General features: G+C 37.9%; 1 protein-coding gene across 1 annotated transcript in view; it reads right to left on the minus strand.

Moving 5' to 3' along the window:
• LOC135217772 (serine/threonine-protein kinase Tao-like) overlaps positions 1–14,375 on the minus strand; it is a 196,065-nt gene that overhangs the window by 9,277 nt on the left and 172,413 nt on the right. The window contains 5 exon segments of the mRNA XM_064253798.1: positions 7,042–7,160; positions 7,301–7,462; positions 8,467–8,700; positions 13,399–13,515; positions 13,879–14,152. Coding sequence (XP_064109868.1) covers positions 7,042–7,160; positions 7,301–7,462; positions 8,467–8,700; positions 13,399–13,515; positions 13,879–14,152 — 906 coding nt within the window.

The following is a 14,375-nucleotide window of genomic DNA, read 5'->3' on the forward strand; positions in this document are numbered from 1 at the left end:
TCTGCAAGACTGAAGCGGATAAATTTCCTGGAAGACTGATGGACTGGGATCTGAAAGTATGCATCCTTCAAGTCTATTGTCAGCATAAAGTCCTTGACCCTGACTGGTGCTAGAACTGTCTTTGGGGTCTCCATTCTGAATCTGGTTTTTCTTATAAACAGATTCAATGTTGACAGATCTATTACTGTCCTCCAATCCCCGTTGGCTTTGGGGACAAGGAAAATGCCGCTGTAAAACCCCTTTGACAGCCCTTTTTCCATCATCATCTTCACTTTCTCTTGCAGAATACCAGCTTTCAAAATCCTCTCAATCCAAATACCATGTTGATTCCCGGAATAATCATACTGGCGGGTGTCTCCATGCTCCTCGAAAGGTTATTGAATTGATGAATCAAATCAATCACCTCAGCATACAAAGCCAGAAACTCCTGGTTTTCCCCTTCCTCCGTTTCCAACGTACTGTGTTCGGCCGCAAGTGAAGCTAGCTCACTCCTATCCTCTGACAAACGTTCTGGTGCATCATGGCCGTCCGCACCTACGACCACGGCATCGTTGATCTCTGATGGCCATCGTCGGCTCGATCTCAAATAGTTAATAGGAGAACAAGACAGCCTAACTTCTTCTCTACTCACAGATCTAGAGCAAGAACCCTGTCTATACCTCGAAGATGAAGGTTCTCTCGAAACAGAGCTAATTTCTTCTCTATCTCTATAAAAATCATCTCCAACGACCGTTGAGGAAGTCAGCCTTGATCTCTCGAGTCGAACAACACCTTCCACCAGCGTATCAGAAGAGGTTACCAACTCTTTATTATTTGACCTTTTAATGGGAGCTCTCTCATCTTTTCTCCTTATCTTAAAAGGTCTCACAGGAGATTCTGGTATGTTCTCCATTCCTTGTTGAATTTTACCAATGGCAGAGTAGTCTCTCCTAAACTCTTTGTCCTCACTGCTGGCATCTCCGCAGCGGCCGCTATTCTCAGCGACCATCGATGCTTTCACTCATTTGGACGCCTGTAAAAGACTTTGTCCATTAGCGTTAAGCTTACTAGCCACTGTCTTCTTTACTTTGTTGCTGACCGGGATGTGATGGTCCTGGCTCGAAGATGAAGAAGAATTTACTCTTCTCCTCTTGGCCCGAGGATCAATCATGCAGTGACATCATCGAACTTTGCGATGATGCCGTACTAGAGGATGAAGAGATGACGACGATTCACGTCTTTTCTTTTTGTCTTTCTTATCTATCTTCTCCTCTAGAGCTTGTAATTTCTTCATGACCGTGTGTACCAAAGAGTCAGAAAGTGTATTCAGCTCCGGAGGCAACAAAGTAGCCAGCGAAGCAGTAGGCGTCAACCATGTCGGTGTGTGACGCAGGTTGTGACATCACCACTCTTGTAGGGAGAGATTGAGTGGCTGCTGCTGGCAGCCCTGCACATGCTGCAAAACTACTACCAACAATCTGCATCGCTGGAAACATTGATGTTGTTGACGTTGCCACAGCATTAGCTCCCATAAAATGCAGGCCAGGGGGATGAGGCACATTCATCGTTGTCGGGCCCTTGTGGAAGCGTGACACCATATAATGAGAATGCAACCCCTCCAAGGTTGGTACACCTGATAAGTCTAATGCCAACCACATTCCTTCCATTCTCTGCACATCGGGAGCCGACACCTGGAACAAAGATGGCGATGGCCCCCCCACTCCCTGCCAGGAATGATGGAACGTAATTATGCATAAAATTACCCAAAACCCCTCCTGGCGTTGCCAATAACGAATCACTAGAAGAGACTGAAGGAGTATGGGAAACATCAAAAGCAGGTGACAAAACATTTGGAGCAGTCTGGTGTATTGCTGATACAAAGAAGCCGATGACGCTTGGTCATCCAAAGATGGCATCGTCTCCTTTCTTTTGTACTGGCCCTTCCCATAAAACTTCATCCAATGTTCCACCAACCAGCCACGACAAACTGAACAAGGATTGGTAAAAGTACATACGTTTTCTGTGCACCTACTACACGTTGGATGTGGATCTGTAGACACCGATGTTAAAAATCTTGAACAAGGGAACCCACTCACTCCAGGGCATTTCCTTTGTCTCTTCCGAGTACAAGAAATTCCCGTTGGTGAAGCAAAATTCTCCATCTCACAACTTACACACACCTAGCAGATCACACCCACACTGAGAACACCCAGAGAAAGAAAACAGTAAAAAGGGAAAATATGAATAAAATTGGGCAAACTAAACCGGCTTGAAAACAGAAAGTAATCACGTCCTATCTTAAAAGGCGGTAGGGAAGTAATTGTCGGGTCATAGGACGCCAATGGTATTCTGGGTACTACATACCCCGTAACCTGGTATAGATGTCAATAGTCTCTGGATCTCACAAGTTTATTATTAATTCTACCGGTTTCCAGCTTGGTGTTAGTATTATCCTAATGTCAAGACCAAAGGTTTGTTTCATATATGAACAAATTTTTCAGTCTCTCCTTCTTGTGTGTCGCATTAATTACAAATAGTTTCTATTTTTGCTAATGGTACACTTCTTTTCAATGGTCCAGCAATCTTCCCTTTATCCTGCCTACTGCTGTTCTTTACTTTATTGGCTTCTAACTTTAAATCTCTGATGGCATATTTTATGAGAAACCATAAGAAAACTAGGGACAGGGGAACCTTAACCCTTAAACGCTGAGCCGGTATTTCCGAAAGTGTCTCCCGTATGCCAGCGGGGTTCGGGAGTGAGTGCTGAAGCGGAAAAAAAAAATCACAGCAAGCTTAGTTTTCAAGATTGAGAGTTTATTTTTGGCTCCTTTTTTGTCATTGCCTATGTTAGATTATAACCATCAGAAATGAGAAAAAATATCTATCATATATAAATATATTGGAATATATGACAGCGCCAAATTAAATTTCATATTTTTACGGATTTTGATCGCCTTGTCTTCACAGTGGAATTCCTTTTTATTTAGTTCTAAAAGTGCAGCCATTTTTTCCCTAACATCTCTGACTTTGGGAGGGAAACACGAGGCAGGCCAATAGATCGGAATTTCCATAGTGGCTGGGGGGAAATATTGACTCCTGTAAGAGATGTATCCCAAAAGGAAGTGTGTAGCTAGCTAGGTACTTCTTACGCTTACTCTTAAGATCTTTTATCCTGTGAACCTCTTACTGGCAATATGTTCTGTTCCCAGGATGGCCTGCCAACAGGGGGAGAGAAGCTGGCCCCAACACCCAGGATTCGCACCTGCATTCTTTCTCAGTCCACTCCAGTCCGTGACCTAGGACAGATGTCCAAGCCAGTCTTCCAATAAGGCCTACAAAAGGGGCTAACTGGCGCTCCTGACCTCAGACAAAGCCGATGCCACATCCTACAAAGGTCCACTTACATAAGGCATCCAGGTACGTCTTGAGATACAGTCATATTGCCATTTCTTTTCCTCAGAGTCAAGTAAACTACTCCACATTTTCCAATTCAAACTCCTAATTCTCAAATGAACATCCCCTTTGTTCCTTTCCTTGCCTCGTAGCCACATGCCACCTTTTGTGATCATCCCAGACAAATCAAGTCTTCATTGAATATTCCATTTAAAGACTAGAGTTCCTCCCCCAGTGTGTTAGCCCAGTGTGTTAGATAAAGTGAGTAACTGTAAATTTGTGCAAGAAGTCTTTATTTTATTCTGTGTCTAATCTGGGAACTCTTTCAGAACTTTGCCGAGTCACGTGTCCTGTCTCCTCACTCACAAGTGCTTCCTTAACGCAAGATAACTAAGAGTAATTTTGGAAACCAGCATTGAAGTAAATCTGATTTTGGCCAGCTTTCCCCTATTGTGAGAGATAGGATTGGTCCATGTGTGGACAAGTTGCTTTTACTTTATCCCAGGCCATTCAACGGCCTCTTTTAAATAAATAATGTAGATTAATTAGCTGGTTTTTAATGGCGACCTTCTAGAGTAAAAATAACCAAATCAATCCTTTTTAAGGTAAGTTAGAAGCACTTTACTCTCCATTATTCCCTCTAATATTTTTCCTTTACATATTTGGGATCTTAAGGCCACCAATACGTAAGAATATATAATTGTATACAAATCGTGCTGTGAGCAAAACGGTTAAAGCTAATAAGTTAATTTTTTGTTGTTGTATTGTACACTAAATTGCGATAATTTTGGTATATAACAAATTGTAAAACAATCAAAGCAACACAGAGAAAATATTATCACATTATGATGCACGAATTCGTAACGTGCGGACATAAAAAAGAAAAGGTGTTTTCAAAAATTCACCATAATTCAAAATATTGTGCTAGAGACTTCCTGTTTGTTGCAAAATGAAGGTAAGTGATTGAATACTACTAGACTGTAAGTGTTGTAGCTTACAATTGCAGTTTTCGACCATTTCCGTCGAGTTAAAAGTTGACAAGTCAGATTTTTTTCTATTTATCGTGATTTATATGAAAATATTTCAAAACTGATAAAAGCTACAAGTTATTTTTTGTTGTATTCTACATTAAATTGTGCACATTTTCATATATAAACCTTTATGTAACGGCTAACACAAAACAGTGCAAACATTACGACAAAATGATGAAAGAATTTCTGAGTTACCGCACGGACGTAAGCAAAAAGTGTTTTTCAAAAATTCACCATAAATCGAAATATTGTGCTAAGACTTCCAATTTGTTGCAAAAGGAAGGTAAATGATTAAATATTACTAGAATGTAAGGGTTTTAGCTTACAATTGCGTTTTTCAACCATTTCGGTCGAGTCAAAGTTGACCGAAGGTTGAAATTTTGGCATTTATAGTGATATATTTAAAAATATTTCAAAACTGATAAAAGCTAGAACAGTGGGTTGTTTTTTTGTTGTATTCTACATGAAATTGCACACATTTTCATATATAAAATTTTATGCAATGGCTAATATAAAATGGTGCAAACATTACGACAAACTGACGAAAGAACTTCTGATTTTTTCGGTAGTTACTGCGCGGACAAGGAAAAGGTTTTTTTAAAAATTCACCATAAATCGAAATATTGTGCTAGAGACTTCCAATTTGTTGCAAAATGAAGTTAAATGAGTGAATATTACTAGAAAGTAAGAGTTTTAGCTTACAATTGCATTTTTCGACCATTTCAGTCGAGTCAAAGTTGACCGAAGGTTGAAATTTTGGCACTTATTGTGATTTATATAAAAATATTTCAAAACTGATAAAAGCTAGAACAGTGGGTTGTTTTTTGTTGTATACTACATGAAATTGCACACATTTTCATATATAAAACTTTATGTAACAGCTAATATAAAACGGTGCAAACATTACGACAAACTGACAAAAGAATTTCTGATTTTTTCGGCAGTTACTGCGCGGACGTAAGGAAAAGGTTTTGTAAAAAATTCAACATAAATCAAAATATTGTGCTAGATTGTTTGTTTGTATGGTGCTTTTAAGTTGCATGGAACCAGTGGTTATTCAGCAACAAGACCAACGGCTTTACGTGACTTCCGAACCACGTCGAGAGTGAACTTCTATCACCAGAAATACACATCTCTCACTCCTCAATGGAATGGCCGAGAATCGAACCCGCGACCACCAAGGTGGAAGGCTAATACCATACCAACCACACCGCTGAGGCACTTATTGTGCTAGAGACTTCCAATTTGTTGCAAAATGAAGGTAAATGATTGAATATTACTAGAATGTAAGAGTTTTAGCTTACAGTTGCATTTTTCGACCATTTCGGTCGAGTCAAAGTTGACAAAAAGTTGAAATTTTGGCACTTATCGTGATTTATATGAAAGTATTTCAAAGCTGATAAAAAGCTACAACCATGGGTTGTTCGACAGTTACCGCCCGAAAGTAAGGAAAGTTTTCAAAAATTCACCATAAATCAAAATATTGTGCTAGACTTCCAATTTGTTGCAAAATGAAGGTAAATGATTGAATATTACTAGAATGTAAGAGTTTTAGCTTACAACTGCACTTTTTGACCATTTCGATCGAGTCAAAGTTGACCGAAGGTTGAAATTTTGGCACTTATTGTGATTTATATGAAAATATCTCAAAACAGATAAAAAGCTACAACCATGGGTTGTTTTTTTGTTGTATTCTACATGAAATTGCGCACATTTTCATACGTAAGACTCTATGTAACAGCTAATATAAAACTGTGCAAAAATTACGACAAAGTGACAAAAGAATTTCTGAGATTTGTCGCTGATGCTTTTTAGTGCGAGAAGAAAGAAATTCGTGCATGTGCGCCTGGGTAACGCTTGTAAACAAAACAACAGCTTGATCCATGAACTCCCAGCATCCCACAAGGCACGTGATTCAAAATTTTTCACCAACTGGGCCTATAACTATTTTTCCGCGAATATTTAAAAAGACTTTTGAGTCGACGCATTTTACGTCAATTAAGCACACGACAGACAATTTTAGTTGACGTAAAATACGTCCAATAGGTGTTTAAGGGTTAATTACGCTAGTGAATAACAAAGCTACAAAATAGTTCAGAGGGGACTGCATGGATATATAAAAGAACAAACAACAAAATTGTTTTAAATATAAGATCAGGCCTTTGGGCCAGGTAATAGTTTCAGACCTTCATTAAAATACAAAGATTCAATATTGCAGGTTAAGTGTGTATCTAAAACTATTTTGTTCCTTACAAATGCACGCAGAGAAGAATGATATAAATAAAAGAACCAAAGAACGTGGTATATCCAAAAAGTAACTCGGTATTTACAAAAAAGAACTTCTCAATAGATTAAAAAATCAACATACCAAGATAATATAAGACCAAGAGTGGCATTGCTAGACTCACAGGCTTTGTCCAAAAGGATATTTCTAAAGTTGAAGTAAAATTTAAACATGCACATAACCATTAGTACTATCTAAGGAGTGCTACAAAAGGCACATAAGGCACTTTAATGTCTACAGTATGCTTATTATTTAACCAGACCATAGAGCCAAAACAAATGGCTTCCATGTGGCTGGCCTCTACAGTAAGGTGGTCAAGAATTACCTTAAAAAAATTTTTTTTGTAGTACTCACCTAAATCCTAGTCTTAATGATTCATTATCAAATTCTTCTAATTCCCGAGCCTGTTTTTCTTGGATAAGACGTATCCGCTCATGTCTTTCATGCTGAAATCTGGCAGTTTCTTCCGACATCTTTAAAAACAGTTTTGTACAGCAATTAACAATGGCTCAGAACTTGCCTTGGCTATATCTCAAAATACCATGATTCAACAGCAGTACTGAAAAGCAGTATACAGGCAGTTAAGTAAATCACATAGGTTTAAAATACAAACCTTTTGTTGTAATAGAGTTCTTCGTAACGCTACTCTTTCATCTAATTCTCTCCTTTCTCTATTTCTTTGGGCTTCAGCATGCTGTCGATTACGATTCTGGTATTCTGTTAGTAATTCTAATTCCCTCTCTAGTTTCTCCGCCATCTGTTGTTGCTCCACAACCTATGTGACATGAACTCATAATAAAATACACCTATTTCCAAGATCAATTATGCATCACATCTTTTGCAGCTTTTTCATTCACAAAAACTCATACAGTACTTAACCCTTCAACTGCTCAAGAATCCCTTAAGTCTATAAGCAAAAGGAAAAATAAAAAATAAAAGGCAAACCAAAAAATCTGAAACATGATTGAACAATTACACACCATAAGCTATTATCAATATAAAAGAAAATCTACAGTATTCAAATCTAAGGACATGAAAACTCTGCCTACCGGCTGGATAGAGTGGCAAAGCTATGTCCTGGTCATGTGGTTTTGAAATAAGGACATAAATAGGTCAAGGTAACCATGTTCCGACGACTTTTTCATAAACGGGGATACTACATTGGTAGTAAAAAAAATACCTGTGCACCAAATCTGAATTTGCTGAGAATAATCATTTAAATAATGAATAGCTAACCAACCACACATAAGGGATAAGGGATCTTCCAAATCTAAATCAACAGCTATGGCCAATTTTGTCACAGCAACAAGTCTTGGGTAGCTGTGACATGACGTATGCTACAAACTAAGCAAGTTCATAGTTGGTGAGGGCATCACGTAAAAAAAAAAAAAAATCTTAAATGCCAATAATATGAGCAATGCCACTCTCTCAGTGCCAGTTTATGTACATGGTTCTCCCACTTGATCCATCAGTTACTGAGCCATACTACAAGACCAAGGCAAACCAACCAGGACAGAGAACCTGGGAAGTATTGGAGCAATACCTCTCAATCATTTACCTATATATTTTTCTGAACATCAGTATGAAAATTGGTTATTCCGATAGCATCAGCAATTAAACAACTCTATGTTTTAATCATTAAAGCAGTTCAGGGGTTAAATCATGTATCATATATATTATATATGCATCCAAACCATCTTACACCAGGAAATGTATGGATACAAATACATCAAGAGGATATGTACACTGCCTCGCTGATTCTGAAAATCCATCACTTACTTGACTTTCGTCTAATCTAAGTGACTGTCTCTGTAGCATCTCTGCGATTGATTGCTCATACTGATCTGCCAGCATAGCCAGTTTTCGCCTCTGGTCATCCTTTAACCTCTTAATGATGGCTCGCTGTTCATCTTTGGGAGTCTTTGATAAAATCTGGGCCTTGTATTCTTTGTATTGTTGACGCTGAATATTGATTGTATCCCTAAACTGACGCCTTATTTCTATTTCTTTTTGCTGTTGAAATAAGAAGAACATATAAATATATAAGGAAAACACCCGCCCAACAAATATGTAGGGCAGTGCTTATACAAAAAATAACCTCCCTTTTTACATTCAAATACAAAAAGCCTTCAATCTTTACATGTCGAAGATTTAACTTTTGACTTCACTTCCAAAATTACCTCAATGGTTACCAAATGACCTCTAAAATAAAACATGCCTCAAAATAACAAAATAAAAAGCAGGTTGAACAAACAATTCTACAATTAATCTAAACATTAAGACCTAGTAAATAACATTTCCTCAAGGATACTTGAAACCATCAAACAATGTTGTGATGTCCACAGACTAACTGAAATAAATTTAATGTATTCAGTATTAAAATAAACATCTGAAACGTTTGAAATGTAGTCAATAAAATACTCAATGGCAGGGTTAGCAAAACAGAATTAGTTGATCTCCATACAAAATTTCAACCTTTATATTTACCTTCCAAACTATAATAATGATTCAGCATAAACAATAATCACCATTTTGTAAATACAGAAACTAGTATTTGCTATTTTATACAAAATAAGTTTCCTACTGCAATGCAACTGTTTACTTTTCCAAATATTACCAGGAAAGCATCTGACTTAATTCTCTTTAGTTTACGGAATTTGAGAACATAGTTGCTTTCATCACTGCATCCTAATCAACAACAGGTCTGTAAGCTGAATTGTCCTCAAAGGGTTATCTCTAACATTCTTACATAAATTCTCTCAGGGACATCATCATCATTTATCGTTTTCTTAAAAGGTCAACTTCATTTTAATAACAGGGTTAGGAATCCAATTTACCTGAAATATTATTTTGAATAAACCAAAAGAACATAGTACTGCCTTATTTCTAAATATGAGGAAATCTGAGTCCCATCTTATTCATCTTAATCAAGACTGACAAACCCCTATTGCCCATTGTTAGTTCTGCAAGTGGTACAATACATGGTTCTCTCTCAATTTGTGGGAAAACTGATAAAAATTGTGCTGGGCAGTTCAGGGAACACTATGAAAAATGGATTTCAATGAGAAAATGACTGCAGACAATCAGCAAGCATGGAATACTCACAAAAACTAAACTGCTTAATTATCCCACAACCTTGTCCCAAATCCATCTGCATGCATAATATTTTTGCTTGCTTTGCATCTCCATATTTCATTGTAAACTGCTGCTAGTTGTTTACTTACCAAGTACTAATTAGTGCATAGCTGTAAGTTATCAACCAAAGGAGCTCAAAACTTCAAAATTTGTGGTAACTATCCAACTATCGAGTGTAGGTAGTTAACTCCACCCAGTCACTTTCAGGGAAGACAAGGAACACAGCAAAGAGCTCAATTCGTTTTGTACCCTGATGTCCATGCAAGGGGAAGACGGAGGGCTCTGATCATGCAATTACTTGGTAAGAATATACAAACTGTCTTATCATAAAAATTTCCTTTTTTTATAAGCAACTTACCAAGCAATTACATAACTGAATCCACATTGGTGGAAGGTGAGATACATGGACATATTCTACTCCAAAACACTAAGAAAACTAATGACTATGGAATAGGAAAACTGCTAGCATTGATACAATAGTCGTCGTTTCCTTATCCGGTAAGAAAGGTACTGCAGATGGATACTGCCTCTGGTTAGTGCTCATCTTAACCCAAAGTGGTCTGGCTGTATAGCCATGGGTCACTCCTACTTTGGTGGAAACTTTGCAGTGAAGAAAGGCATCCGATGGCTAGTAAAGCTTAAAAAGGTGCCCTTGCCCTGGGCGACAAACCAGAATAAGTTAACTATATCTTAATTTAACCAGACCACCGAATTGATTAACAGCTCTCCTAGGGCTGGCCCAAAGGATTAGATATTTTTACATGGCTAGGAACCAATTGGTTGCCTAGCAATGGGACATGCAGCTTTTGTGGGATCCAAACCAAATATCAAGAAATTAATTTCTAATCACCAGAAACAAATTCCCGATTCCATGTAAACAGAGCAGAGAATCAAACTTGGGACTACCAAATCAGTATGCGAGCATGTAAACCACTTGTCCAACAAGGAACTACAAACCAAAACACCAGAAAATGACAAATTTTTTAACCAATTTGTATTTTTCATAACTAACAAACCTTTGGTCTTGACATTAGGATAATACTAACACCAAGCTGGACACCGGTAGAATTAATAATAAACTTGTGAGATCCAGGGACTATTGGCATCTATACCTGGTCACAGGGTATGTAGTACCCAGAATGCCATTGGCGTTCCGTGACCAGACAATTACTTTCCTACGCCTTTAAGATAGGTTGTGATTACTTTCTGTTTGAAAGCCGGTTTTAGTTTGCTTGATTTTATTCATATTTTCCCTTTTTACTTTTTCTTTCTCTGGGTGTTCTCAGTGTGGGTGTGATCTGATAGGTGTGTGTATGTTGTGAGATGGAGAACTTTGCTTCACTAATTTCTTCAGGCTCTCAGAAGAGACATAGGAAATGCCCTGGAGTGAGTGGGTTTCCTTGTTCAAGATTTTTAACATTGATGTCTACAGATCCACATCCAACGTGTAGTAGGAGCAAAGAAAACGTATGTACTAATACTAATTCTTGTTCAGTTTGTTATGGTTGGTCTGTGGAACAGAAGATGAAGTTTTATGGGAAGGGCCAGAACAAAAGAAAGGAGGCGACGCCATCTTTGGATGACCAAGCGTCATCGGCTTCTTTGTATCAGCAATACACCAGACTGCTCCATATGCTTCGTCACCTGCTTTTGACATTTCCCATACTCCTTCAGTTTCTTCTAGCAATTTGTTTTTGGAAATGCCAGGAGGGGTTTTAGGTAATTTTATGCATAATTACACTCCGTCATTCCTGGCAGAGAGAGGGAGAGCATCGCCATCTTTGTTCCAGGTGTCGGCTCCCGATGTGCAGAGAATGGAAGGAATGTGGTTGGCATTAGGCCTACTAGGAGGGGTTGCTGTCTCATTATATGGCGTCATGCTTCCACCAGGGCCAGACAAGTTGAATGTTCCTCATCCCCCCGCCATGCACTTCATGTTGTCGTTGCCGCAGCAACATCATCATCAATGTTTCCAGCAATGCAGAACGTTGGAAGTAGTTTTGCAGCATGTGCAGGGCTGCCAGCAGCAGCCACTCAGTCTCTCCCTACAAGAGTGGTGACGTCACAACCTGCGTCACACACCGACATGGCTGACGCGATAACGTCACAGCCTACTACTTCTCTAACTACTTCGTTGTCTCCGGAGCCGAATGCGCTTTCTGACTCTTTGGTACACACAGTCAAGACGAAATTACAAGCTCTAGAGAAGAAGATAGTTAAGAAAGACAAAATGAAAAGACCTAAATCATATTCCTCTAGTTCGGTGTTGTCGCAACGTTCGATGACGTCACTGCGTGTACCGGTCAAGCGTTGGAGGATACAGGACTTCGTGACTGATCCTCGGGCCAAGAGAAGAGTAAATTCTTCTTCATCTTTGAGCCAGGACTGTCACATCCCGGTCAGCAACAAAGTAAAGAAGACAGTGGCTGGTAAGCCTAACGCTAACGGATGAAGCCATTTACAGGTGTCAAATCAACACCCAAACCACTAAAAAATTGTGGAGTACTCCAGGTACAAGGCACCCACAGGCTCCCCCTGGACTCTGACACCCTGAATCAAGGCGAGGCGATAGAGGAAGGAAAAAGATTTCCCTATGGTTTCTCTCTCATCACCAAGCCAGCCACAGATAGAGGTTTTAAGGTGCTACAATTTACAAAGTTTCCACTTCCTTCAGGTAATGAGGTCAAGTAATATACAAAATTATAGCAAATGAATGAAAAAGAATAACTGCATTCTGTAAATTTTGGAAACAAGGGTTACCGGGAAGACCAACAAAGTAAAGCAAAAAATTCTATAAGTGAGACAGAAGCATGTTGTACTCTAAGGAGGGGCAAACACAAACAGCAGAGGCTTCTCAATCTTGACTAAGATGACTATGGTCTGACTAGGATTTCTAGACCAAGGAAATAAGGCAATTCATGAATGATGGGGTTGAATTGACACAAATGTGTAATTTTAGTCACACATTGATAGGATTTATGCAAACTAAGGTTACTTACAAATTCTCAGAAATATTTCCATAAAAAATTTAAATGCTGACTGGTTAATATGAAAATACTATGCACTTCTTTCACAGACTATACTACTCACTTCTGAGAATGTTCTTGAAAACTGACTTGCTTACTTATTCTTGCAGATTCTGTCTCACTGGACAAAAATTACTGTGACAATGGCATGAGCTTGAAATACTGTCCAAACAATTTCCCCAAGTTTTGTCAAACACTCATGCCAACTATAGCCAAAATAATTATAAAACACTATAAATAATTTCTAATGAACATTCCAAAAAGCTCTGTCCCAAATTGTTACCTTCACTCTACAAATAGCAAAACTAAGGTTATTATAAACATGTAACAGATAAACTGCTAACAAACTGTTCAATTTTGTACTATCATTAATTAAATGGGACCATTCTTCTATGGAATTGTATCTGGAATATAATCCACAGACAGCAAGTCTTAAAACTTGATACACAGTAAAAGTATGATGCAAATATATATAATACTGACACACTGTAACAAGTTCCCTGCTATCTACATACCAACTTAACCCACTGACAAAAATACTTTATCATACCTTTAAACTTTTTGGCTGCTGTTTCTGTTGTAATGCATGCTTTTTTCGTAAGTCTCTTTCAACTCTCTTCATGTATTCATGCTGACTACTCAACTCTGTTTGGTGTTGTTTGTTCATCTAGAAACATAATATAATATAATATAATATAATATATAATATAATACAATACACCATATAATATCAATATTAATATAATATGAGGTGCTAGTTAAAATTATGGTAAATATAGTTTGCAACATCATTATATTTACATACACGAGTAATCATCTATGCTCATGACTAATGAGACTTCTTTCATAAACTTTAAATGAGGTTTCTACAGTTAATTTCCAAGGGTATAGTAAAAAAAAAAATATTAGAAATCATCAAGAAAGTATTAAAAAAAATGACTGAGCTATCATGCATGGGGAGAGTAAATATCAGAAATCATCAAGAAGCATAGTTAAAACAAGAAAAGATAGAACTATCTTCACAAATCACCTGCTCCTCCTTTAGGGCATGAATATTTCTTTGTTGGCGATATTCAAGATCCTGTGTAAGTTGGTGGTGTCTTAAAAGCATGGAATGAGCCGCCTCAAGCTGCTGCTCTCTCTTTGTGAGCTCTTCTTTAAGTAAAGACTGTTCCTTAACATAATAGGCTAACAAACCACGCCTTCTAAATTTCCTAGTTTCTAATTGTAAATATTCCCCTTGTTGTTGTACTAGTTTTTGTTCTTCTTGTCGCTCTGATGCTTTCAAGTATTCCTTTTGGCTCCTGAAAACAACATACATAGTTAGAAAACCAGTTTTCAACAATCCAAACTTACAAAAAGAAGTTGACTCTCAAAATCATTTTCTACATTTCATGCTTAACTTCATGTTTGCATTACGTGACAGATCAACAAAAGTTTCAAGATTGTACAATCATGTTTATTTAATTAAGGATTACAATTCTGTTGTGATTTTTATTCAAATTGTAGTTAAGATTGCTTCTCTGA

The sequence above is a fragment of the Macrobrachium nipponense genome, chromosome 7, assembly GCF_015104395.2.
Source record: "Macrobrachium nipponense isolate FS-2020 chromosome 7, ASM1510439v2, whole genome shotgun sequence".
Taxonomy (NCBI): domain Eukaryota; kingdom Metazoa; phylum Arthropoda; class Malacostraca; order Decapoda; family Palaemonidae; genus Macrobrachium; species Macrobrachium nipponense.